General features: G+C 36.7%; 5 protein-coding genes across 5 annotated transcripts; all 5 read left to right on the forward strand.

Moving 5' to 3' along the window:
• Positions 1–41: 41 nt before the first annotated feature.
• LOC122346721 (PI-PLC X domain-containing protein 1) lies at positions 42–2,965 on the forward strand. The gene is given in 7 exon segments (XM_043241559.1): positions 42–1,364; positions 1,366–1,402; positions 1,611–1,741; positions 1,824–1,946; positions 2,037–2,198; positions 2,317–2,488; positions 2,575–2,965. Coding segments are annotated over 7 exon segments (915 nt in total). The 5' UTR covers positions 42–1,313; the 3' UTR covers positions 2,814–2,965.
• A 99-nt stretch (positions 2,966–3,064) lies between these two features.
• Positions 3,065–6,314, forward strand: zgc:112023 (PI-PLC X domain-containing protein 1). Its single transcript, XM_043241558.1, has 6 exons — positions 3,065–3,438; positions 3,529–3,665; positions 4,180–4,308; positions 4,396–4,551; positions 5,127–5,307; positions 5,801–6,314. Exons 1-6 carry the CDS (start codon positions 3,333–3,335, stop codon positions 6,046–6,048), a joined length of 957 nt encoding a protein of 318 aa, XP_043097493.1. The 5' UTR covers positions 3,065–3,332; the 3' UTR covers positions 6,049–6,314.
• Positions 6,315–6,459: 145 nt separating this feature from the next.
• si:ch211-207l14.1 lies at positions 6,460–10,728 on the forward strand. Its single transcript, XM_043241563.1, has 4 exons — positions 6,460–7,385; positions 8,657–8,899; positions 9,727–9,825; positions 10,088–10,728. The coding sequence occupies exons 1-4, from the start codon at positions 7,182–7,184 to the stop codon at positions 10,193–10,195; spliced, it is 654 nt and encodes a 217-aa protein (XP_043097498.1). The 5' UTR covers positions 6,460–7,181; the 3' UTR covers positions 10,196–10,728.
• Positions 10,729–11,179: 451 nt separating this feature from the next.
• sft2d2b (SFT2 domain containing 2b) lies at positions 11,180–15,940 on the forward strand. The gene is made up of 8 exons (XM_043242130.1): positions 11,180–11,418; positions 11,661–11,750; positions 11,831–11,916; positions 12,647–12,728; positions 12,831–12,866; positions 13,012–13,070; positions 14,102–14,131; positions 14,817–15,940. Exons 1-8 carry the CDS (start codon positions 11,356–11,358, stop codon positions 14,854–14,856), a joined length of 486 nt encoding a protein of 161 aa, XP_043098065.1. The 5' UTR covers positions 11,180–11,355; the 3' UTR covers positions 14,857–15,940.
• A 113-nt stretch (positions 15,941–16,053) lies between these two features.
• On the forward strand, positions 16,054–27,788 carry tbx19 (T-box transcription factor 19). Its single transcript, XM_043242129.1, has 8 exons — positions 16,054–17,714; positions 19,671–19,935; positions 22,134–22,268; positions 22,886–22,947; positions 24,291–24,352; positions 24,442–24,630; positions 25,730–25,865; positions 25,947–27,788. Exons 1-8 carry the CDS (start codon positions 17,482–17,484, stop codon positions 26,182–26,184), a joined length of 1,320 nt encoding a protein of 439 aa, XP_043098064.1. The 5' UTR covers positions 16,054–17,481; the 3' UTR covers positions 26,185–27,788.
• Positions 27,789–27,831: the final 43 nt, after the last annotated feature.

The raw sequence follows: 27,831 nt of genomic DNA on the forward strand, positions 1-27,831 counted from the left end.
AACTTGAACATCAACAAACAGTGGACGATACAATTATCACAGTATTCATCTTTGTTAACGTTATTTCATTAAAAATGAATCATTGTTAGTTCATGTTAGCTCACAGATTAATGTTAACAAACAAAAGTTGTGATTTTAATAATGCATTTGTAAATACTGTAATTAGCTTTACCTAAGATTAATAAATGCTGTTTTTATTGTTTATTCTTAGTTCATGTTAATTAATGAACCTTATTGTGAAGTGTTACCAGTACGTATTTTGTTCAGTCATCAACAATTCACTCAAACAGTAAAACAAACAGTACTATATATCAATAAGACAATCCATAAGAAACAGATGCAAAAAAAGATACTGAACATTATTGGTGATGTGGTCGTAGAAATTATGTTTTGGTGTCAATTTATACACTAGTTCTTTTGTATGTTCACTTTCATTCATTGCCATTTACAGACTTCTATGCTAAAATGCTTTCGCAATCAGTTTAAAATAACCTCTGTCAAAGGAAGGGAATTAGCTTCGTTGGCAAAAAGTGCAAATTATCAGAAAACTTTGTTAAGGGTGGAAGAAATAACATTTATTGGTGCCAGAATGGGTGTTTTTATCAAGACATTTTAACAATTAGGGGAAACACTTGAGGCTCTTGAGGTTGCATATAAAACAGTAATAATATTCTTACATTTAATGATTTTATATTGGCAAAGATTATTTTTCAGCTTCCATTAGTCCAGTCTTTAGTGTCATATGATCCTTCAGAAATCATTCAAATTCTGATTTAATATTCAAAAAATGTCTGTTATTGTTATCAGTGTTGAAAACCCCTATGTCGGTAACTTTAATTTAAAACAGATTTTGTTGCCGCTTTTAATGTCACGAATGTGCTTTTTTCTAATTTCACGATTTACTGCCTTCTTACGTTCTTCCTTCTTCCAATAAATATATAAATATATTACGGACCCCAAACATGGAATATGGGCAAAAGAGAGCCCGTGTCTTCATACCAAGGTGATTTTGTTGACCTCTCTCTTCTTAGCTTTACAAATCTAGAGGAAATGAAAGAAAACCTGGGAGGGACGCACTGAATATAGATGAGCGATTCATAGTGACCCGACCAGAGGGTGTTGTCTAAGCTACATATAAAAAAACAATGCAATCAGAGTGCTGTGATTGTCAAACCCAAACAGGACTCAAAAAGGTATGACGTGATAATCTTCACCTAAAAAGTCTGCTTGGATAGCGCTAAACCACAAACATTTTGGGGGGGGGTTTCCACCTAGGCACTTGTACCACTGAAAAATTGGATAAGAACAAGAAAATGGCTGAAACAGAGAACCTAGCTGACTGGATGTCTAACCTTAAGGAGAGGATTCACAAAAATGCCTTTGAGCCAACTTGCGATTCCAGGTAAGCAATGTTAATATTAACAACATCTTTCAAAAAAAACATCTTCCAGCTTATAGCTGATAAATTCATTCATTAGTATTTATGCAGACTTACAGTGCATTCACTGTATATATATCAAAATCAATACACATTTTTCAGACTTATATCAAACTTACATTATATACACTAAGATGAAGTGAACATAGGATGCTATGTGACTTTCTTTTAGGGAGCCATGATGCTATGGCATACAGCTTGGATATGGACTCTCCAGTACTGGAACCTAAAAAAATAAAGGCCTTAGACAAGATGTTCAGCACTTTCTTAAGGCCCATTGTTAAAAAATGGGGTACTGCCCAGGTAAAGTACCTATTAATGTACAGTAATGTGAAAATAAATGTCAGTAGCCAGTCTACTTTCATGTTTTCAAATTATTGTCCAGGAAAAAAACATCTCTGAGCAGCTGGATGCAGGTATGCGATACTTTGATCTGAGGGTTGCGGGGAAGCCTGAATCGAGTGATTTATTCTTCTATCACGGACTATACACAACAACGACTGTGAAGGTTCGTTTTTTATGCTGTTTTTAAGATAATTGCATTTAGAAGCTTAAAGGGAAAACCGTAATGACAGCTGGTAACTTTGAATCACCACAGGAAGGAACGACAGAACTGCAGAAATGGTTAGGACAGCATACCAAGGAGGTTGTCGTCCTTGCTTTCTCACATTTTAAAGAAATGTCAGCCGAGCAACACACAGACCTGACCAACTTCCTCAAAGAGCACTTCAAGACAAAACTCTGTCCTAAGCCTCAAGTGGTACATGCCCTTTGCCTTGACCTCAAAAACTGAGGGAAATAATTAATGCAGGGATATGATGCAAATGGTTCCAGCAATTATTTAATAACCATGATTTTTTTTTCCAATTTATGTGAAGCCCTCACTCAAGGACTGCTGGGAAAATGGCTACCAGGTAATTCTCTCTTATGACAATTGAAATGTCGACGATCCTGTTTTGTGGCCTCGAATCGAGTACTGGTGGGCTGATAATTCAGACCCCAAGGAGGTCATTTCATACCTTAATGACCAGAAACAAAAGGGAAGACCAGGTGAGCTAAGAGATGCCAATACCTTAAAAATACCATACATTTACTGAAGTCTGATTGCTTGAAATAACATTCCATTTGGTCAACAGAGGGATTGTTTGTCGCTGGTCTCAACTTGACTTTTGACGGGAATGACATGCTCCTGTACCTCACAAAGTCTTTAAAAGAGAAGACCATGACGGCCTACCCTCTGTTGCTTGACTGGGTGAAGGAGCAACGTCCAGGCTCTGACAAAGAAAGTGTCAACATCATTGCAGGAGATTTTGTTGGAGTTAATAGCTTTGCTCAGGACATCATTCAGCTCAACAATGCTGGCAACGGCTCATGAAGCGTTTTAGTCAGCATGAGATCTTCAGACAGTACAAGAAACTTTGAGAATCTTTCTGTATTTTTTAAACGAGTGTTTGATGACAGGGCAAAAGTTGATATATTAAACAAATAACCAAAGTAAAATTCTCAAATAAACAATAAAATAATTCACGTGTGTCGGTGTTGTTGTTTTGTGACCCTTCAACAAAACGAAAAAAAAACGCCCTTGTAGACGGTCCCTAACATTGTTGTCATCCAGATTCAAGAAACGAAAAGTATCACGGCATCGACATGTTTATGGAAAATCTTTCAAACTCTAACACATTTATATTTCGCGCTTTTAATGGTCTCGTCAAACGCCCAATGCACTTCTGTAGCCTACGTCGTTTAACGTCGTGTTTCTGGCTGGCATCTCATGACCAAGAAAAACGCGGAAACGATGGTTATTTTTGGTTTCAGCGGCCGGTGTGCAGTAAATGATATTGTTACTGTGGGTAATACAAGTGTTTAGGGCAGTTGTTGACAGAAAACGTAACAAATGGAGGATGAAGAAAGATTATGCATGTCCAGCTGTTGTTCGGACTGGATGTCCGAGATGCCCGCGGGTTTTTGGGACATACCGCTGTGGAATCTCGCTATCCCCGGTACGTCTGGTCATTCTGTTTCAGTTTCAGTTTATTTATATTTTTACTGCTTTACCATTTCAGCATATGTTGTACTGTTTTGTCTCTCAGGAAGTCACGACACCATGACTTACTGTTTAGACGAGCGGTCCTCAGTACTGAGGTCTTCACCGAGAGTACTGCGAGTCTTAGACACATGGTTTCCTTGTATCGTTCGGCCCTGTATAATCAAATGGGCGACAACACAGGTACAGATACGATATTTTGTAGTTCAAAAGTTGTATCATCGATTTCTTTAGAGCGTCACCAGTGGCCAATAGTCTCAGTCACCTTTAATGCACTTCTATTGCATCTTTGACAAACGACAAAAGTAAATCTAGGCATACATCACACACAAAAATACAGTTCTGTCATCATTTAAATCTGTTTCTTTCTTCTGCTGAAAACAAGTGAAGATATTTTGAGGAATGTTGATAATAAAGCAGTTGACGGTAGCCACTGACTTTCATAGCATGGAAAAATAGTCCGTTTTCAGTTAGTTGTTTGCTAACACGCATTCTTTAACATATAATCTTTTGTGTTCAGCGGAAGAAAAAAACATACTCAAATTTTGACAAAATTATGACAGAATAACATTTTTTTAAGTGAACTATTGCCTCCTGTATTTCACAGCAATCTTGTAGGTTTAAATCAGTTTAAGTGTGGACAAAATTACGATTTCTGCAGGATGACATACAACATTTTACATCTTTTTTTATCCAGGGTGATAGCATCTCTAACCAGTTGGATTTAGGCATTCGCTTTCTCGATTTAAGAATAGCTCATAAGATAAAAGACCCTGATAAAGTTTTCTACTTTGCGCATGGGATCTACTCTCTTCTGACAGTGAAGGTATGGTTGATCAGAATCGTAGAAGAATGCTAATTCCTCATTTCAAGTCAAGAATAAATTCTTGCGTTCTGGTTTTGTTATTTTAAGGAGGTGTTGACAGAAGTTGCTCGCTGGTTAGATCAACACACAAAGGAAGTGGTCATTATTGCATTTTCTGCCTTTGATGGCATGAACCTGGATCGACACAAAGACCTCATTCGATTCCTCATTGACACGTTTGACAGTAAAATTTGTCCCAATCATGTAAGTAATTTCCATGTATTTTTCCAAAATTAGCTAATTTTATGAAATACCTTGAATACTGATGTATGTACTGATGTTTTTATGTAATATATGTAACTGTAAATGGAAATGTAACAGACAATTCAAAATGGTACAGGGCACTGCATATAAAATTCTAGACAAAAATAGATACTGTGAACACAATTTAATATTTTTTTCTCCACAAATTACTAATTTATTGTTTTCTTATTTTAAGTTGTTTGATGTGAGCAGGGCGCAATACATTAAATTTTTAGACACTATATCTGCATCTAAAATTGCATAATAGTTTAAAAATTACTTTGTGACCATTTTAAAAAAATAATGTTGCTTATATATGAATATGGGTCTTAAAAATGACATTTGGACATACTACATCTGCCGTATTGTTACTGTCATGTGATCTTCCAGCATTAGTTTGGTTACTTCTTTGGCATTCTCAGATCATTCTCAAAATTCATCTCCTGATGTCTCGTGGGATAGTAAGGTGTCAATCAAATGCACACTTTAGAATCTCAGTGGAAGTAGTTGGGTTTTCTTTTTTTTTTTTATTTCAGATCATACCCTCACTACAGCAGTGTTGGAATCACAATTACCAGGTTATTCTGTCATATGATGACTCCGCTGCATCTGAATATGACGAATTGTGGCCACAGTGTGAATATTGGTGGGCAAACACGTCGGATCCGAAACATGTCATAGCCTACCTGGAGGAGAAAAAAACGGAAGGAAGACCAGGTCGGTACATTTTAAATGTAGCATCTTACTAGCATGATATAGCACGTTGTTTGCAAGTTTGCTAAATTACTGCTAACATGGTTCAAGCATGACACCTGTTAGATTTATTGTGTGAAAGTTTGTCCTCTCGCTTCAATTCTCAATGAAAGATTTTTTCCTAGTTACCTGTTGAAATAACAGCATGTGCTGGTTAGGTATGTTTTGATGCTGGTTTATGCTGGTCATGTGCTGGAAAAAGAACCAGTATAAACCAGCATCAAAACATACCTAACTATCATATGCTGTTTTTTTCAACAGGGTTTTCATCTGGTTTTTAAAACCTCACACGGTTAGAAAATTCATAGCATACCAAGTCATTACAGTCTGAAGGTCTGTCCTGAGTTTGAGTGTGGCCTTAAGGACTTGCTGCATTTAGAAATTTTGAAGTTGAAGCCGGTAGTGAAGAAAGCAAATTTTTTTTTTCTCTAAATATTTCCCCTGAATTTGTTTTCAGGTCAGTTTTTTGCTGCTGGTCTGAACCTAACTGAGGATGCCAAGTACGTTCTTTCTCATCCGTGCCAGTCATTACAAAGCATGACCTTGAGCTCCTATAGTCTACTTCTGAACTGGGTCAAGCAGCAGTGTCCAGGCCCGGGCAAATCATGCGTCAACATCATCTGTGCAGATTTTGTGGGGGCATTCAGGAATGAATTCACCCAGATGGTTATTGGACTCAATCAAGCACTCTTAAAAGAGGCTTGACCCTCAAATCTGCCGCGAACATTACATACAAACGTAGCGTCTTTATTACAGTGTATCTTGTTATATATAATAGAAGCCTTTTTTAATGTTTACATATTAATATTTTTTTAGACTTTTATGACAGTCCCTAAACCGTGAGGAAACAATGTTTAGTGCAACGCTGCCATCTACAGGCGGTCCATATTAAGGTCCTTGTTTGATACATGTCTCAAAATAGTTCCTTGCAACTTGACGGTTACATTAAACTGTAGAAATGTCCAAAACTACACTTCTTTCCTGGTTGTTCTTGGATATTTGACAAAAGGGCAGAAAGGGCAGGTTGATATAATCAAAGACTAAGTGGCTCAGTAGATTATAGCATTACCTGCCCAATGAGTCACACTTAATTTTAGTAACATCTAATGTCCTGTCATGACTTCATCTATTGTTGACTCTCTGTTTGGTTTACTGCACATGTATCAGTGGGGTCTAATTTTAGTCGCCCCTTTGAATGCACTTTCTAAGGTGCTTAACATTTATAGTATCTGCTTAAATGATAATCCAGTTCACTGATGCCTCTCACGCTCAGTTTGTGTAGGTTATATGAGGTAAGTAAACATGGGTTGTGCTTTCATGTCTGTTTTTTAAGACTTTTTAAATTTAAGGATGTTTTTTTTTTTATTTTAACGTCTCATTAATCTAAAGATGAGAAAAACCGAATATGTTACTTTGGCAGCATTTTTTTTCGTGCCAGAGTTACCAACCTAGATATCATTTTACTTCTTTATTTTCCAAGAATGCATTCTATTAGCGTGCGATACACGCGGTGCCCAAGTATTTAGAACGTTCTGAACCGATCTGGAGCGGGATTCTTCCAGAGAGCTTTGAGAATCCCCTCCCTCCTCTCCCAAGCCCCCACCTTTCTCCTAAACAGATTATTGAGGAGTTAAAGGAGCTTGTATCGGTCCCTGTGTCGTCTCTATGAGGCTTAGAGCTCCAGAGGAAACAGATGGGATAAGAAAACCAGGGGATCTAATTACAGAGGCTTAATCAGCAATACAAGGCCCGTCCAGAACCCAGCCGCAAGCTTCAAGCCGCTGCTCCTTGCGGCTTCTCTCTCAGAGGTATTCGTCTCGAAGACGGCTCCATTTAACATGGAGAACGAGGAAGAGGAAGATGAAATCTTTACCACATTTCAGGGAGGATATGAAAGGCAGGAAGAAGTGGAGGAGCAGGAGGAAGAAGAAGAAGAAGAAGAGCAAGAGGAAGATGAGCCAGAGGCTGAGAGAAAGAGCAGCTGGGATGTCCCAATTCCAAGCCGATCGCTGGCCAGTCGCAGAGCTTCACTTCCATGTCCGGTTAGTACCCAGTATAAGTGTGTGTGTGTGTGTGTGTGTAGCCTGTATGGCACACAGGCTTTAAATGAGAGCAGAAACACACCAGTTGTTATGGTGCCAAGCTCTGGATTTCTCTTCCAGACAGCCAACTAACAGCTGATTCAATTAACACTTTTTAAATAGTATCTCAAGCACACTTGCTTAATAGGGCTTTTCCTAAAGCAATTTAATTCTTTTAGGTAATTTAGCGTTTTTATTTTTACTATTTTTATTTTATATTCTATAACTACTTGAGCAAAAACCGAAAAAACGTTGCTGAAACTATTTTTACTTGTAAATAGCTACTTAAACATTGAATTAGATGTTACATTTTGATGTAGAAAGACTATTTTCTTGTAAAACACTCCAATAATCAGATTTTACTGTGTGTAGGTTTATGAAAGTATGTATATAAATGTTTTAAAGCTCTTTATTGCAAGTTTTCTCACTTGCCTTACAAGTATTCAGACCACCTCAATTCAGTTGTATGAATTACGTGAATTTTTTGGACTATAAATAGAAGCTATAATTATTCTTGAAAGCAGTGATTTGTTAAAAAAATATCTTTAGTGAAAGAAAAATGTCCCTCCATAAATAAACAGCTTGCCCTACAGTAATGAAGACCAATTATTTTACAAATGGATCCCAATAGTAAATTATAATGTCATGTTTTGTACAGAAAAATGGCTGTAAATCAAAATGTGCTTGTCAAATTCCACTTTGATTTACAGGGTAGTCGTATCAGAGATCAACGCAGGACACTTTTGCGTAATCCAAACTCCAAAGAGCAGTTTATCCTGAAATTACCTTTCACCGTTTGGACAAAACTGAGTTAGACATTTGGCAACAGGGTTTCAATTTGTGCTACGTCCGCATCAAAAATGCGAACGAAGTTGGAATGTATTAAAATATTTAATTTCTAATGTAATAATATGTAAGATTCTGCACTTCTGTATTACATGAGCACTTATATAAAATGGTCTTCATATCTTTCTCGCATATTGAGTAAAACAAAACATTTTACACAAATGTGCATTTCTACAGCTCAACTGCTTATGCCAAAATAAGTGCATTAGTTGCTATTTCTTTGTAATTGTGATATAGTATTATTATTTTAATATATATTTCATATTTGGCTTAAATGCAAATGTTTATAATTTCTTCGAAATATATTCTTTTTTAAAAATCTGAAATTTCAGTGAAACTTTTCAACTTCTAAATGCCTTTTCCTTAATTTTATGCGTATTTTTCAGGCTCAGCTGAATGCGATGCATCTGAGTCGTCTGCACGCTGCCACCACGAGTCCTAGCCGCTGGCTTCAGAGCGGCGAGGCTCGACCGTGCTCTCGCTCCAATCATGTTGCCAATAGTGAGGAGGGAGAGCACACCAAGAGCAGCGCATGTGAACGATGCCCGCATGCCATCCCAACCATCCCTGAGGTGCACGAGCCTCTGGAGAGAAAAGCTCGGTTTAGGAGCCGCAACGTCATGTCTCTGGTTGGTGTGATACGATTGAGCTTTTTAAATGAGTAACAATGTGAATGATTATCAATAGGTTGTGTAATCACAAGGGCATTTAGATAAGATTGTATTGTTATGATACAATGCTTTGGCAGGGCTAGAGAAATCTGAGGCTGAATCAGTGGAGCTACAAAATATTATAGATCCTGAAGCTAAAGACTAAAAGCAAGCATCAACCTTGTTAGAAACATAAAACCATTTTTTTTGTGCAACTATATTTTTTCACTTTTAATCAAGTATGTTTAAATAATTTGTTTAGTAATATATTTGCAAAACAGTAGTTTACATTAAGTATGAATTCTTATTCACATTAGCATTTTATTTTAAGGAAGCCTGTTTCCAAAATTGTTAAATAATTCACAATTGTAAAAAAATTCTGATTTCTTTACATTTTCTTTATTTTGTAATTTATAATAATAATAAAATAATAATACATATATAAAATATATAAATATATAAAATAATAATAAAGTCCAAATTGTTAAAATATAACTTATTATATATAACTCATTTTAAATGTGTTTTTCAGAAGTTTATATCACGAAATTCATAACTGTGAGGAAAAACATTTTCCAATTTTTTTGTTTGTTTGTTTTACTCATGCATTAATTTTTTTTATTATTCCATGGTGGAAACGAGCTTCTAAACTTTTAATTTACTGAAAGGTTATTAATTCTTTGTTTTTGGGAGAACTATCAGTTTATTTAAATGGACGCTCCGCATAAAACCGAGAAATGCATTTGCATTTTTGTAATGTCGAGTGAAATCGAGTTGTTTTATATAATGTGGTGTTTGTTTTGTAGAGTGATGCGGACAGTTTGTGTCTGATCTGCCATGACGACCTACGCAAAGGAGGAGGAGTTATCAGAGAGCTTCACTGTTCCCACAGCTTCCACAGTGAGGTAAAGCTTCAGGCTTCAAAAACTAGTTGCCAGGACATTGTAAAAGATCAGATTCAGAAAACATACATTTCTAAATATCAGTGGACCAGGACATTTCAGTTAAGGGATCTATTCTACGTTTTTTAGCTCTTAATGCTTCTTCCTCATTCTCCCTAACCCTCTTAGGGAGTTTCATACTTGCCATTGTCCCCTGTGTTTTGTTCCTTTGAGAGCACTGTACAAAACAGCTGAATGTAACTGAATATGTGACCCTGTGGTTTAGTGCATAGAGGAATGGCTGTGGACCAAGCAGACCTGTCCCACGTGTCAAAAGCATGTTGCCATGCCAGAGCCCCTGTACTGGACATCTACCCGAGTAATAGTGCCCTGAGCTCTTCCAGCTCCCGATCAAACTACTTTGGACATCAGAAGGCTAACCAAAACATCAGACATGAAGGCGGATGAAGAGACGGCTACAAAAAAGGTTATTCGGGAGAAACAGATTAGCAGAGCATTTCTTTGTACAATTTTTTTTTACATCATATTAAGCAAATGTGTTTTCTATTGTGTATATCTTTTTTTCTGCAGAAATGTAAGCAAACTTCACAAGCTGTATAAAGTTGTACAGTTATACATTTTACTCACTATATTTATAAAGTAGGCCTACTTGCATCGATCTGTTTTCACAACATGTAACTAATGTAATACTATAAACAAAAGTGTAGGCCTGCGTTTACCAGGAGTGAACTTGAGTAAATGTGCTTCTTTACTGTAATTGAGTACTATTTGGTGAATTTGTTCATGCGGTATTTCACTGATCATCCCGACATAGAAAAATCTAAATCAAAATCACATTCCTGTGATGTATTTACTAAGCTTTAATCGAAAACAGCCAATAAAATCTATTTCAATGCTGTCATCATATTTCTCCTTGATTTGTTGACCCAAAGCGGGTTTTATTTACATTATAAACGTCTTATAATCAGGTTTTGACAACTATAACACAACTACGATTTTAATTTAACATCTGATGTGTCTTAGAGCATTGCATAAAGCATAACAGTGACACAGTTGTGGATGAACAAGTTATTGTGAGGTAATTTTTCATAGTTACGTTAATGTAAATATCTAGGTAAGCTTTCACTTGAGGTTATGTTTAAATACTTGTAAATGACAATGCAGTAATTCTTATTATACCTCTCTTTTATTCCAAAACGAAACGTCTAGAAACATCTTGATAGCTACTTTAGACCATCGGTGTGATTGTAATACAGAATATGAGCGTTATTAAAGATTAAACAACGAAAGCAAACAAAACACGTTCAGTTCCCCATTGTGACGATTCTGAACGCCGAACGTAATGACGTCGCACAATCGTTGCCGTGGCTACACGCGGAAGTTATCGTACGCACCTGTTACACTTTCAAACAGGAAAGGGAACGAATCAATACATATTTACTCGAACGAAGTAGCCTCGAGCCAGGCTTTTTTTTTCAGCTCGAGTCGTCTTTTTTGGATTGTTTTTAAAATAAAACGTTAACCTGAAGCTTTATGGACAAATTAAAGAAAGTTTTGAGCGGCCAAGATGGCAATGACGACCTCAACGTACTGCAGGTAACGTCAGTTGCGTGTCACAGTCGTTACTGTATCACACTTCTCGAGATGTTTTAAGGTCTAATTATGTCTAGGGATTGAGGGTATCGTTTTGAAATCGAATCTAGACTTTTGCTACTTGTCGCGTGCATGTGCTTACCCGACTGTTATTAGCAAACGCGTAATATCTTCCGTTTACGACTGTCGAATTGCTTTAAATCTCTGTTTATGGTGAATATATGAATATATAAACGCTGTTTTAGGCAGCGAATGAAGGAGCCACACTGGGATGGGGCACGCGCGTCAAGGGATTCCTCGCGTGTTTTGTGGCGGGCGTCTTATGCTCGCTTTTGGTAAGAAGAGTACGCTAATCGTTGTTTTATTTTACTTGTACATACTTTAGCGAAACGCGCGCTCTTACTTTGTCATTCAGGGAACCTGCTTGCTTTGGGTGCCGAGAAACGGACTGACACTCTTCGCAGTCTTTTACAGTTTAGGTAATATTGCTTCTCTGTTGAGGTGAGTCATACAGCTTTTATCTTTCCACCTTTGATATTACTTCACCCAAGGTGTGTCGCTGGCTGCATTGTTTATAATGGTTCACCATGTTGTCAGTGACAAATCAGGATGTTTGAGTTGAAAAACTTTCTTTTTAGGGAAAATGCACGTCGAAAATTTTGACTCCTAGAAAAGTTTAGTAATTATTACAAAGATACTGCAAATAGCACAAAGTAAACATGAAGTTAAATTGGAAAGGAGATTTTCAAATATCTTCCTTAACACGTAAATGAAAAAAGAAAAACATACAATGTTTGCATTTATATATATATATATAGATAGATAGATAGATAGATATAGATCTATATATGTGGGGGCATATTGCATGAAAAGGCTGAAAAATGGGCATAATCTTATCTTATTATCTATTATTATTGTCTTTTTGGTTTTACATAGTCAGACAAATATATATATATATATATATATATATATATATATATATATATATATATATATATATATATATAATCAAAATAAATCATCTTAGAGATTTAAAATGTTCACCACAGATGAATGTATTCAACTCATTGTCTGTAAAATGTTAAACATTTACAGCATGTTAGAGCATTTGTCAATAAACGATTATAGAAAAAGGAAATGTCACAGACTGATCCACGTACGCAGTGATTTGCAGCATCCGTGAGAATCTGTAAGTCAATCCTGAGCTCTTTTGGGTGTGGATTGTTTTCAGCACAATGTTCTTAATGGGTCCATTAAAGCAACTGAAGAGGATGTGTGACAAGACGAGAGCTCTGGCTACTGGCATTATGATTGTGAGAGCACACATACATATACAGATGCCATATACTAATGCTCAGAGATTCAGGGTATCGTTTAATGCACTAATTGGTAACAAAACATTTGTGTTTTTAAAGACATGCCTGGTGCTAACCTTCTGCGCTGCTTTTTGGGTAAGTAGGCTACTTAACAAAACATAATCATAGTAATTGTGCTTATAAAAGTTGGTGTCAAAGTATTATGTAACGCATTGTTTAAACTGGCATGTTTATAAGTGATTGTTTGCTTTCCTTGTCTCATTCATTTCTTTGTTTTTAGTGGAAGAACAAAGGCCTTGCTCTGCTCTTCTGCATCCTCCAGTTTTTGGCCTTTACATGGTAAGATACAAGCCATAATTGCTTTTTATTTCTGTATAAATGTTGCAATTGTATATACGGAGTATATTTGCAAACACACACATATATAAGTGTTTACATATAAGAGTGAGTGAAAGTGAGAACACCAGTGACACGCAACGATAAAACGAAAAATCCTTGAACTTTGAAGCACGCGTGTTTTTATTTTCATGCACTGATATCATTATGACAGATATCACTGTAATAGACATCCTGAAATATCACACCTACTTCTCTGACAGCCCTGGGCATCCCAGGCTTTCAGAGGTTGTTGTTCTTTCAGTGGGTCCACATATTTGAAGCAGGAATCTGAGAGTTGAAACTGATCTTTGAATTTAAGCACCAGAATGCTATTTTGCTACTATTGAATTTTGGTGATACTAAGAAGATCCTGCCCTCGTTTTCGATGGCCGTCTTTTTCTCTGATTACAGTGGTCTAGGCGGGACGGGGGTTCTAGTACAGTCACTAATGGCTTGTGTTTCCCACAGCACTTTTAACAAGTCTAATATATGATATGAGATAAATCAACCTTTAAAAAGCAGAATGAGAAACTCAAAGATGTTGTTCAAGTGCTTGTAGTTGCAAAAGCATTTAAAACTGAGCATAGAACAGTTATTTCATCTACGGTTGGGACACATGGACAGTGTTTGTATGGTGTATCTACTCTAAAGATATTTACCAGACGTTCTTATCAAGAAGCTATAGAAATATTGCAGTAGTGGCCCTGCTCTGGTAGTCACAGTATAAATGCAATAAAGCAGTGAATGCTGTTTTTGTTCTGTATATAAGTTTAGTGACATCGTCTTTATGGGATAGGTTTTGTGTGTGTAACTATACATATGATTTTGCATACTTCTTTTGAAGTGCAAGTGGTGGTCAATGGTACATTCTGTACATACTTTGTATTAAAATCTGTATTAAAATCATTGTTTATTGAACGTTCCCATAAAAGAAGATAATGTAGCTTATGAATTTAATTTATTTGTCTCTTTTATCCCTTTTTATTTCACAGGTATAGCTTATCCTACATTCCTTTTGCAAGGTGGGCTTCTGTATATTTTCAAAACATTTACATTTACAAAATGCTGCTGATTCAAAAAATGGCAGACACCAAAGACCGCTACTGGACCCGTTTACCTAATTACTTTAGTAGTTACTTTTTGCAGTATTGAATATTACACACAGTGCTGTCAAATGGAAAATCATAACTAATTAAATCCAAAATAAAACCTTTTGTTTAAATAATATATCTGTGTGTACTGTATACATTTATTATTATGTATATATAAATAGATGCACACACAGTATATTATGTTTATATATTTAAAAAATTATGAATGAAAATATTTGCATGTGTGTGTATATATATTTATAATTTATATATGAACATTTAAAATATAAAATATATTTAAATATATACATGCATATGTGTACTTGTTTATAAATCATAAGTATACACATTATGTAAACAATGAGGTTTTTTTATGCGATTTAATCATTTGACAGCACTAATTTATACAATACATACATGTAAAATTGCATAAATCTGCCATTTCTATTTTGAAACATCACTTTAGAGGTTTAAGTGCCTATTGTGTGTAAAATTCACATAATTGCTTTATAGGCTAAAATCAAAATGGTCATTCTGTCACAGCCAAAAAAGACTTTTAATCATCTGTTTTTTGGCTTTGGCGTTTGTTTACCTTTGGCTGTTTGTTTTTATGTAGGGATGCAATTATTAAGTTGTTCTCCGCGTGCTTCAAGTGAGATGCCTCTACATTTGGCCTTGGCTGTCTCTCTGTGTGCTGCTTTGGCTTTAGCTTCGGTGCTGCCTTCAATGCCACTCATGTACCCACTCTGCAGCCTGGCACAGACACCACACCACACTACAGGCTCCCCTCGCTCTTCCTAACGGATGGACACTCTCCATCTGTGTACAAGCACACGCGGACAAGTACTATCTCTCTCTCTCACGCACACCTGTGCTTTACATTCTGTGAAGGATGAAACTATCTAATTAGGTAAATGGTTGAGTTTCGGACTCTGCCCTGTAACTAGTCACATGTTTGGTGCAGCAAGATGGAGCAGCTTATTTTATATTTAACTGCTGCTGTGTAATTGCTTAATAATTCCTTCCTACGTGCCTTCCTCTCTGCCGATTACTTGAGTGCTAGATTGGGTAGAAATGTAACCAGTGTTTGCAGTTTTTTAGTGTTTAGTTTTTCTTTTTTGCTAGAACAATACAGCGATGAAGGGCTTTCTAATTAATTGATCCTATTATATTTTAGTTTAGAAGTTATCTTTTAAGTAAAGGGATGACAGAAACGTAACTTGTTTTATCTTATTAGATAGTCAAATATTAAACACTCGTTAGGGTGCCAATGTATATCTTTATGGTCCACTTGTCTTCAAACTACTCTACTTCTTTGCATTTGGCAAAATGACGTGTCTTTTTCCGATCGACGTTTCATATGTCTGTCTTTATATTTTCATATCATGTCAGACACATTTCTGTATTACCTGTGTAATTTAAAAATTTCAGTGGTAGCTTTCCTTTTTGTTGTCTTTTTAAAAAGTCACTGTATGTCTGCTAAGGTATTTACTGCAAAGATTCCTTTTATTTATGTGCATAAAAATATTTTTCCCGACCGATAAATACATTCCAGAATTATTTCATCATGACTGAAATGGAAAACCTCCCTACATCACCATGATTAATTGCCCATGTTTGTTCCATTTATATTGATTTGCGTTATTTCTATGAAAAGAATTGCTATCCGAGGTGTTTAATTGTTACTGCTGATGTACGGACATTATAACAATCGTTGCTATTAAAAGTTACTCAGATCCATTTAGCGTACTTGAATCAATTCGCTCTATCTAAATCTAGTTTTATTTGCATTTTTATGTGTGTGTAAATGAAGAAGCACCCGCGTGTCATTTAAGACCCACAATGCATCTGTGACTCCCAATAAGACTTTTATAAGTTGATGCGCGTGAGTCATCCCTGCTAGTGAAAGGTCAGGGAGGGTTGGTTTGCTGATGTTTGATATGCCGGAGGATTGCGCGCTAATGAGACTCTTTTTTTTCGGGTTTAAACTCTTTGAATCCTCTAATCTCCGTGCGCGCGGCTCCGTGATTAGAGCGCCGGTCGCGAGATCGGGTTTCCCTTCATTCCCGCCCGCCGCAGAGAACACGCAGTATTTGATTTCTGCTCCACATGGTTTCCACAATGCTGAAGCTCTTTAACAGCATGCCCTTATTTACGCCCTCGCGTACGAGTCCATCTTGCGAATCACAATGGGTGTCGATGTTTCGTAGCGGTTCAGTAAATGAGGTTTAACGCGTCGCCTACAGATCCATCGTTAAGTTGAAAGGGAACGCGTGGAGTTATAGTTTATTAGCTTGTAAATTTAGGTACATTTGTGGGGGGAAATAAACCGAATGCTCTGCATCTGTTTTAAGCTTTAAATATAGGTCGGTGACAAATAAGAATGTTCGAAATTGAAAGTTTTAAAAGTCATGTGCTTAGACTTTGCATTGCGTTTTCGAGAAATAGCTTATCCTTACGTAAAATGCGTACGCGTGTGTATGTTAAGAACATAGTACCCGAGCAAAAAAAAAAAAACACAAATATGTGATTGAGAGTAGCTTTTAAAATCTGGAAGATACGCATCCAGTGATCTGACAGTCCTTCATATTTACTTTTTATCTGCTGATAGTTTTAAGCCCCACAGAAAAGAAAAAAATCTAATGATTTTTTCAAGAAATTGAAAACGTTTTGAAAGAGCTCTACTTACGTATTTTTAAATAAATAACGTTACATCACGCAGATTATGCATTTACAATTTTGATACGTTTATTACACACACACACATCACGAGCTGTCCATGGTTCTGAAAGAAAAAAAGGTATATCAGAAGTCATCTGTATATTTGCGGTCGCCCGCATAATTTTTGTTTCCATCATGTCTTTCATTCCTTTGCTCGAGTCAAGGTAGAGTTATCGTTTTTGTCTCCAAGAAGTGGTATGCCTGTAAGTTTCCTTTTAAACTGATCAGGTTTTTCCTGTTATTTAAGCAACATAAAAACAAACGTGAAGACCGAAAATAAACTTGCACGTGGGACATTAAAGCGGGGTTTGAACCGAAAACAACGGGTTTTGAATGAATCGCTTAATTGGAGAAGCCCACGTGACTGCAGGTTTTCCTCCGGTCATAAGAACAGGTGGTCGCACCGATCAAACATACACACCGAGAGTCCTCCTCCTTTTATGACCGGAGCCGTCCAAAAGTTGTCAGGCGCGACGTTACGTCTGAGAATCTCCTCATAAATTCTAGTGAGCCGAAGTTGAAGTCCAGTAGTTGTTTTGTACTTGTCGAGCGGGTCACTCATGAAGGTGGAGGAAGATCTGAGGAGCGGCGGCGGAGGAGCGGGGACCGGTGCTCGGGGCAGCAACGACTGCTGCATCACCAGGCTGCTGAGCGTCGTGGAGAACGAGTTACAGGCCGGCCGAGAGAAAGGAGACCCCACTGAGAAACAGCTCAAAGTCACCCTGGAAGACGCCGAGCTCTGGAGAAAATTCAAAGAAGTGACCAATGAGATGATCGTGACCAAAAACGGCAGGTGAGCCACCGTGAACCTGATGCTGAAGTTTCAAAAGCCTCTGTTAATATTTATTAATAACATTCGCGCGGAAGCCGGTGGAAAACAAATTCGTGATGTTTACTTGCGGGTTTATTTATTTATTTATATGCTATTTACTTTTTTGGTAATTAGTATAAAGATTAGTAAAGAAAAAATTATGAAATTCGCGTCTTAAAGACTACAAATTTTTATAACGTGTGCTTAAAATGTCTCCAAAAAGCATCTGGACCCTAAAGTTATGTAGGGTATGATTCGTTAAAATGTGTTTGCAGTATATAACAAAATATCAAATGAAGTGACATTTTATTTTAAAGATAAACACGTTCAAAAGCAAAACGTTTAACAAAAGATATGTATTAGGCTTTTAAGTGATGAAGCAATATTTATTCTACACACAAAAAAAGCACCTGCTTCAATTTGATCTTTCCAAAAATGTGAAAAGTTTGTCATGGAAAGGGGGCTTTGTAGATGCCAGTGATATACAAGCATTTTTAAAGGCTATATTAAAACGTTTAAGGGGCATTATAAACATAAAATGGATTGTAATATTGTTTCTTGAGAGAATGGAAACATCTCAATGTGATATTAAAATGTTTATTAATTTGTCAGTTGCAGTCTAGGTGATGTTTTATTTTTTTAAGTGTTCTTCTCTTTAGTAAAATCAAACTATGCCCCTGCGGTCTTTCTATTAAAACGCCCCGTCACTGCTAGGCAGGTTTATTATTTTGTGTTGCAGGTATTGGCACATGGTGGTGTTTTTTTTTTATGTTTTTTTGGAACAGGCAGATTAATTTAATTGAAAAGGCTTGTTGTGGTGTTATCGAGCTGAAGGGTGACTTGACCAACTCATTCAGTAGTTACAGGTCAGCTCTGCAGGTGGGTGTCCTTCCATTTGCAGCCCCTCTTAAACTTGTTCTCATCCATAAAAAATAATCACGGGGGGGAAAAAAGTGGAAAATGACTAGCGTCCAACCTCTCGTGAAGTTCATGCTTGTAGAGTTTTGGCAGGCGGTGTGTGAATCATTGTTGGGGATAACTTTTTAATCGCGTATAGGAGTGTGTGTGACAGTTTATGAACAGACTGAATAAGATTTTTGTCTCTTATAGTTCACACAGAAATTCAAAGTTTGATTCTCCTTAAAGTGGAACACAAAATATGTTGTTGTTTTTTTTTGGTCCATGTCAACAAAGGAAACCTCAGACTTTCAATGTGCGGACAGAAAAAGTAAATTAAATAAAGTGTTTCAAAAGTTTGTTCCTACACTTAGGAAACATAGGAAACACTTTAGTATAGGTAACACTTGTTAACTATTAACTCTTAATTTGCTGCTTATTAATAGTTAGTAATGTAGTTGTTTAGGTATTGGTGGGATTAGGGATGTAGAATAAGGCATTAATTTGTGCTTAATTAGCACTAATGAATGGCTAATATGCACGCTAATTAGCAACTAATAGGTGTAACTGTATGAATGTCACGTGTTGTTTTGTTTTGCAGCATCAAAGGTGCAGAAGAACCATTATGGGTTCCCAAAAGAACCTCAGTGCGCTATTTTTAGTGTAACAAACGTAATTGAACGTTGAGGAACACTGGAAATGGCATTGATGCTTCCACAAAGAACCTTTTAACTATTCCACAAAAAAAAAAGTTTTTAGGTTGTTATAATGTTTACAGAAAAAGTTGGTTCTTTTAAAGAACTGTCAAGGTTCAAAATGGTCCTTCTGTGGTGTCGCTTTGAAAAACCCTTTTGGAATCAATGGCAAAAAAGAAAGTGCGGTTCACTTTTCACTCAGAGATTCCTAGTAAATTTCACAAATAATTACCAAGAAACTACATATTGATGTAAAAAGAAAGACTGAAATAGTCATTTTTCTTTAAATTCCAGGAATAGTAACAGCATTTTTTGGGAGATCCAGTAAACGTTCTGTCTTTTGTAGGAGGATGTTTCCAGTTCTGAAGGTCTGCGTGACGGGTCTGGATCCCAACGCCATGTATTCGTTCCTGCTGGACTTCAGCCCTGCAGACGGTCACCGCTGGAAGTACGTAAACGGCGAGTGGGTCCCTGCGGGCAAACCTGAGCCTCACAGTCACAGCTGCGTCTACATCCACCCCGACTCGCCCAACTCCGGCGCCCACTGGATGAAGGCCCCGGTGTCCTTCAACAAAGTCAAACTGACCAACAAACTCAACGGAGGTGGCCAGGTGCTGACACACACAAGTCCCCACTGCACTTTCTTCGGCCTATTTCTCAACTAAATCGTTCGCTTGTAAAAAAAAAAAAAACAGCGAAAACAAAGACCCCCTGCACGCTATGTCCACGTAACGCGCTCGTGTGGTGCAGGTGTGTAACGCCGTTCGCTAATCTTGAGCCTCTCAGGGCTCTTGTGTGTCCAAACGGGCTTCTGTAGCTTTTAGGAGTCTTGGCCTGCCTTTAATCACCATGTGCGCTGCCACGGGGAAATTTCAAGTGTGCATTTATACAATTAGTGCGCTCCTCTGCATCCACTTCACCTATGGAGCCCCTTTGTTCAGCAGGGACTGCATGTAAACAGGAATAAACAGCTCTTAATTGCCACTTTTCTCATTTAATGCACTTCCTGCCGTTCAGACAGAGAGTGGTCTACTTCAGCTAGCCATCCTGGCTTTCAGCAGGGCCGCTGCGAGGTGCTCCAGCCCGCTCCATTCGAGTATGACTCCGCCACCAAATTATTATTGGTATTTACATGACCCCTCCCCTGCGCCCTCCCCGCCACCCCATCCTCTTCTCCTCTATTCCTGTCTGTTCCCTATTTACCGGGGTTTTTTAAACGCAGAGCTGGCAGCGGAGAGGACGACGAGAGAGAACCAGCTCTAAATGAAATAATTGCTGTGGTTAGTTGTACATTATGGTAATTACCTCTGTTTTTTCTATGCAAAATTAATTTAGCCATCAGTCCTTAGATGTTCAAAAAGGCAACATATTAAAAAAGGCAGCAGGGAGAGAAAAGCACACAAAGCCCTTTATGTCCCCTGTAGCCATGCAGATGAGTACCTGCCCCTCATCAGTCATTGTAATCTACCAATTAGAGTAAAAAAATGCTGCTTTTCGCTCTCGTTCCGTCTGTCTTTTTCTCAGAATTGGGTTTGTGGATTTATTCGTGCTTGACGTGGTCACTGCAGTCATCTGAAGAATTTTTTCGCACAGAAAAATGGACAATGCAGCGTTTAAATGTAAAGAGCGACCGATATAGCAGTATGTTGATGACACTGGAATTAGAAATGCATAACATTCCAAGTCATCCACTGAAAATTACAAAGTTTTATGACATGAAAACTGATAAAATAGTCTACATTTCTTCTCATCTGAGAGGGATGGCAGGATAGTTCACCCAAAAATGTAAACCCTGTCATAATTTAGTCACCCTCAAGTTGTGCAAAACTTGTATGATGTACTTTCAGCTGTTGAACACAAAAGATGATGTTTTAAAAAAATGATAGTAGCCATTAGCTTCCACTGTATGGAAAATCGGCAACGGTTTAGTTAGCATCATTCTTCAGAATATCCTTTTTTTGTGTTCAGCATTTGTGTAAAGGCATACGGGTTTGTTAACTATGCAAGTTTAGTACTGTTAGAACAGTTAACACAGATATCAGAATAGTTGTAATTTTCCATACAGACACCAGATTCTGGTTTTCTGAATTTACTAGCCACTTAGCATTTTCACTGGCCACAATTTTCTGACATTCAGAAATGACATTTTATGTGACTTAAAAGGAATAGTTGACCCAAAAATGAAAATTGCTCCATATTTTACCTTCCCCCGAAGCCATCCTAGGTGTATATGACTTTCTATTTTCAGACGAACACAGTGAGTTTTTTAAACAATGTATTGTGGCTTTTTCAAGCTTGGTAATGCTATAGCGGCCATTATTTTCAAGCTTCATTAATCGTATATAACCATAAGTAATGCAACTTAAAACTAACCTACATCACATTACTTATCACATGTCCTCTGAAGCTGATTGATGGGTTTTTGTAACAAAAAAAAAAAAAACATTTCTAGTTTTAAAATTATAGCGTAAATTACTGACTGACTGAGCAGAGAGTTCCTGCTTCTTGGCTGACTTCCGACTCAGCTGGAACATAACATGAGTCAGTTATTTACATTTATAATTTCTGAAGGATCATGTGACACTCAATACTAGAGTAATGATGAAGTGCATGTAAAATACGTGATGCATAATTAATGTTTGTGGGAAATTCTTCTGTTAAAAATCCTCTTTTTCAAATTCACAAAATTAATTTAAAGATATATATTGGTACAGTATGAACCTGGATTTAAAAAATTATATTATAGATCTTATAAAAAAAAAAAAAAAAAAAAACTCTTTCTTTCTTACTTTCCTTTTCCCCGGTCCAGATCATGCTGAATTCTCTCCATAAGTACGAGCCTCAGATTCACATTGTTCGTGTAGGAGGCAGCCACAGGATGGTGACCAACATCTCTTTCACAGACACTCAGTTCATCGCTGTTACAGCCTACCAGAATGAAGAGGTTAGAGCATCTTCACAAAACATTTGGGTGAAACAAGTCTCAAGAGATAGCTCAGCAAAAAATGGAAATGGAGTCCTATACAACTTGTGCACTATAAGAAAAGTCTTAAAATAATTGCTTTCAGTGGTAAGTCTTTCTGGGTGAAATGCACCTTTAAAAAAAGCTTGCTTATGTTTTGCTAAATCCAAAATATAATAAAAGTATTACATTATAAAAGATATATGTGATCACAAAACCAGTACACAGGTAGATTTGTTGCAATAGCCAACAATACATTGTATGGGTCAAAAGTATACCAAAAATCATATGGACATTAAGTAAAGATGATGTTCCATGAAGATATTTTGTCCATAAATATATGAAAACGTAATTTTTATTAGTAATATGTGTTGCTGAAAACTTCATTTGAAGAACTCTCAATATTTAGATTTTTTTTTTTTTTTTTATTTATTTTTTTTTTGCACTCTCAGATTCCTCAACCGAATATTTTTCAGTGGAAAGCTTATTTATTCAGTCATAGCGTTCAGACGAAGCATAAATCTCAATTTCAATTTTGTGGTCACACGTGAGATATTTTATCCTCACAATCCTCTGCTCCTCTTTTTTTTCCCCCACAGATAACCGCGCTGAAGATAAAACACAATCCGTTTGCCAAAGCTTTCCTTGACGCGAAGGAAAGGTACATTAATCGACAAACACTGGCCGTGTCGGAAGATAAGTTAACAATGCGTATTTCAACTCACAATAATATCATAGCGAGCATTAGCGCTAGTCAAGCTAGCATGACTGTGCGAAATCAGTCGTGATTAGCGACCAATTATTAAACGTTTATGCTTTGAATCGAGTGAGTGTGCGAGTAAAAGAGCTTGTTGGAGAGGCAGTGTGAAGTGTGAGTGAGAGATTTTGAGCGGCTCCAGTGAAGAATGTGTGAGATATTACACAATAATGTTGGTGGAATGAGCGCTGAATTATTGTACTCTAGTAAATGTAGTCATAACTTCACCGGAGCAGAGGTATGCACTGCTCAAATGAGACTGTAGTGTAGAGACTGTAGAGACAATCCCCCAAAAATGAAACACTTTAGTTTAGAATCAGTTCTGGCTATTAACTAGTATTAAAAAATTAGTAGCATACTTGCTGTTTATTAGTACTTATAAAGCATATCTTAATGCCTTATTCTGAATGACCATATTTTACATCCCTTGCTGCTAAAACTAGCAGATACTTTACTATTATTAATAAGCAGCAGATTAATAGTTTGTGGCTAATGCCGTAGATGATGGACAGTTGATAATGACAAATGTACCTTATTAAAGAATGCCTGAAATTATATTTAGCATAAAGAAAATGATATGATATGCATATATAAATTAACACAGATTTTAGGAAACGTCATATTTTGCATTGTTACAATATATTCATGGCAGTTAAAAAAAAAAAAAAAAAGAGAGATTCCAGACTAATTTTTTTTTTAAATTAACAGAAATTGAAGGAAGTACTACAAATACCATTTCGATTTTTGATATAAAACACACACATCAGTACATACACCAGTGAAATATGAATAATAATTACATTTAAATAGTGGAAAAAAACAGACTTATGATAATTTAGGTAATCTTTGCATATACTATACCATTCAGTATTTTTAATACTTAAATTAATGCATACATCTATAAATAATTGCATTAAAATAACAGATTATGACAGTAAAGATTTAGATTTTCGATCATATATATTTTGAAATATATCATTTTACACAAAAACTAGTGAGCAGCTTTTAGTTTTCAAAAAAATACCAATGAGAAAAGTACCAAATCAGAATATTAGAATGATTCCTGAAGGATCTTGTTATGCTGAAAACTGGAGTAATGATGCAAAAAAGTTGTTACATGAGTATAAAAGACAGAGAATCTTACCGATCCCAAACTTCAACAATATTTTATGCATTTAATTTCTGCGTATTATTAACCATTATCATATATTAGTTCTATATTTGAGGCATGTCTTTTCTCTCCATAGGAGCCATCCTAAGAATCACCTCGAACCTCCAGCTGAAAACCAGCATATGGGCATACCACACTGTCAGTCATTCATGTTCCTGTTTTACTTTAACGATTTATAGACTTATTTAAGAAAGATTTACAGCATTTAAATCATTTGCTGCCTGCAGGTGGATGGTTCCTATCAAATCCAGACACTCTTTGTTCTGCTGGTGGAGGTAACTTTCCGTACCCAGGAGGTTTACCACTTACTCCCCATCATGGGTACAAACACTACCCAGGCCTGCACGGACACCGAGCTGCCCCGTACCCACCGCCCTACCTGCCCCGCCACCATCACCACCGGGGCCATAACTCAGGTGAACTCAGGCTTTTTGTATTAAGACAGGGTTTCCCAAATGAAGAAAGTGCAGGGGGAATGTATGCTGATGAAAAGCTAATAATTAATAAAACCAAATCTGGGGTTGACAGTAAAAGCTATTTCTCACAAGCTTTATTTCTGCGTACGCCGTTAGTTTAATGCATTTGCGAACACACTATGCACTAGTTTCACTTATGTAATCACATTTGCATAATCTTTAATATTTTTTGTGAATGGAAGTTTACTGCACTTCACCAGTGTGTCACCAAAATTAAACGGTGATAAATTAATAGAATTATAGCTATAATTATCAAATACATATTTCTTTGTAATTTACAACTAATATATTTTTTTCTTTTTTTATAATTAGAATTTAAACTAATAATAACAGTTCTGGCAAATGATTAATCATGATTAATCACATCCAAAATAAGTTTTTGTTTACATAATAAATATACACGCACATATATTATGTGTATATATATATAAATACACATTCGTTTATATATTGAATAAAAATGTATATATTAAATATATATTTATATTCGATAAATTATATTAATATAAATATATTTTAAAATATGTTTTATGTGTGTGTTTTTATATATACATAGTAAATATACACAACACACACATATTATTTATAAACAAACTTATTTTGGATGCGTTTAATTGTAATTAATTGCTTGACCCACTACATTATTATTGTTATTATTTAATAAAACAATAAATAAGTTTTAGTTTAATTTTTCATCACTGAACCATAAATATACAAATGTGTCTTTTAAATTATTGAAATCTTATATTAAAATCTTGGGGTTCCTTCCAAATATTTTAATATTTAAAATATTATTTTTAAATATTTTTAATATTTACAAATATTAGTTTAAAGAGCTTGGCTGAGGAAAAAAATTGGAGTTAGTTATTAACTAACTGTTAAATCACCATCATGTTTCAAACCTGTATGAACCCGTTTCCTTCTCTTGTGTAAAGCTCCAAACAAATATTTTATATCACTGATATCGGCACCCTTGGTAAATACGATCAAAGAGGTTTTGTCTGTTAACTCACTTCAGTTTTCTCATTTTTCCTTGAAGTGTCTCTCTCTGAGAATCTGAGTCCAGGTGCTATGCAGATGTTCTCTGGTCACGAGGGATGGACAGGCATGTCTCCTCCAGGTCCTGCTGCGATGCTGTCCATGCAGCCTGCTCCGAGCTCACCTGGAACCAGCAGGTCAGAAATTCTTACACAACATGCCAATATTTCCAACAATAAGGTGATGTAAATAAGTCAATGAGCTCGTGCGATTTCCAGTCAGTACCCGTGCCTGTGGACCGTGAGCAGCTGCACCGTATCATCCAGTCCTCCAGGAGGCATCGTGAGCAACACACACAGCCAGGAGGAGCCCACGGATGGAGGCTCCACCTCAACATCGCCCTGCTCTCTGCTGCAGGGCCACGGACCAACCAGCTCTGAGGGTGCTGTCAGCCAGGCCAATCACAGCAGGGCGGGCGGGGTGAGCTGGCCTTCTGTCTCCACCCACTCGTTTTGAGTGTTCTTGTTTATTTGCAAAGAAAAAGGTGTACGTGATCTCTGAAGATCATGAGCGTAAAGCCGGTTCTGACGTGTCAGTGGTCCTGTCCCAAATGACTCAGCCTTTTTCTCTGATTCTACGCTTAATGGCTTCGTGGGAATAAAACAATCCTGTAGGAACTAAATGCTGTCAGGAGTTACTCCTTATCGTGAAAAAAAACATCGATTTATTTGATTTTCCTGGAATTAACAATAGGATATTTGAGGTACCTAGCAAATCTGCCTTGAAGAAAAACAAATGATCTCTGTAATTAACGGAAAAGCCCAGGCCATAAGATCACAAATCCAGACAGGGCCATCTTTTATCTTTTACGGTAGAAAAAAATCTTTTTGCGCTTTCAGTGTGTTGTAAACTTGTCATAATATCATATTTCAGTGTATTACAAGTCTTGCAATGAATCTGAGCACATCTTTTTGTTGTAACTATAAATGTACATTAGCGTTCAAAAGTTTGGGATCGGTGAGATTATTTTTAATGTTCTTTTTGAGTTTTGCAGTCTCTTATGTAAACCAAGGCTGCATTTATTATGCAATATTATTATTTAAAGTAACTGTTTTCTATTGTAATGATTGTAAGTGTAATTTATTCCTGTGATGGTGAAGCTGGATTTTCCCCATCGTTATTAATTCTTGTCACGCGATCCTTAGAAATCCTTCTAATGTGAAAATTTTCTGTTCAACAGACATTTCTGATTATCAACAATGTTGAAAACCTAACTGCATTTTAATGGAAATTGTGATATTTTTTTCAGCATTCTTTAATAAATAGAAAGTTGAAAAGATCAGCTTTTAATTATAATAGAAATCCCTTTTTACATTAAGCTTAGTGACCCCAGACTTTTGAAGGGTATTGTACATGTACCAGAAACTTGTACCTTTATCTTTTCACAATCCGCTTTTATACGTTTGTACAGTCTGGTCAAAAGTTGAAAGCTGTTATCTGCACACAGAACATCTGACTGGAGTGACTCAGAGCGAAAGCTTAATACAACCACAACTGTGGTAAAACTCTACAATTAGGCCCCAGCATAAATGGTTGGTTAATCAATTTAACCACTTTGGCTTGTGGAACAAGGCAGTGTTTTGGCAGGCACCGTGATTTCGCTCTTACCTGGTCTTTTTACCTCCACAACAGCAGACACATTCATTCACAATCTCACTCTCTCGCTCTCTCTCTCTCACACACACACACACACACACACACACATTCATTGCATTCACACTTTCACAGACAGAAACACAAACACATTAAAGTTGCATTCACACAACTACACACAGCTCTGCTTCCTCCAAAAGCAGGCCTCACTTATCTGCAGTTTTAAAACGATGCATAAATAGAAGACAATTATTCCCCCATCATATTTTTCCGCTCTTGAAAATGTTATTTTAATCGTGCTGGTGGAGTGGACCACTCTGTTGTTTTCACATGAGTGTAAAAAATAATGACGGCTGTCCAGTGAATGGGCCCTTGGCATATTTAGACCACTATGGGCATGCAGCTCTCTCTCTCTCTCTCTCTCTCTCTCTCTCTCTCTCTCTCTCTCTCTCTCTCTCTCTCTCTCTCTCTCTCTCTCTCTCTCTCTCTCTTTTTCTTCTCTCTCACTCT

Source organism: Puntigrus tetrazona, chromosome 6, assembly GCF_018831695.1.
Source record: "Puntigrus tetrazona isolate hp1 chromosome 6, ASM1883169v1, whole genome shotgun sequence".
NCBI classification, from domain to species: Eukaryota; Metazoa; Chordata; class Actinopteri; order Cypriniformes; family Cyprinidae; genus Puntigrus; species Puntigrus tetrazona.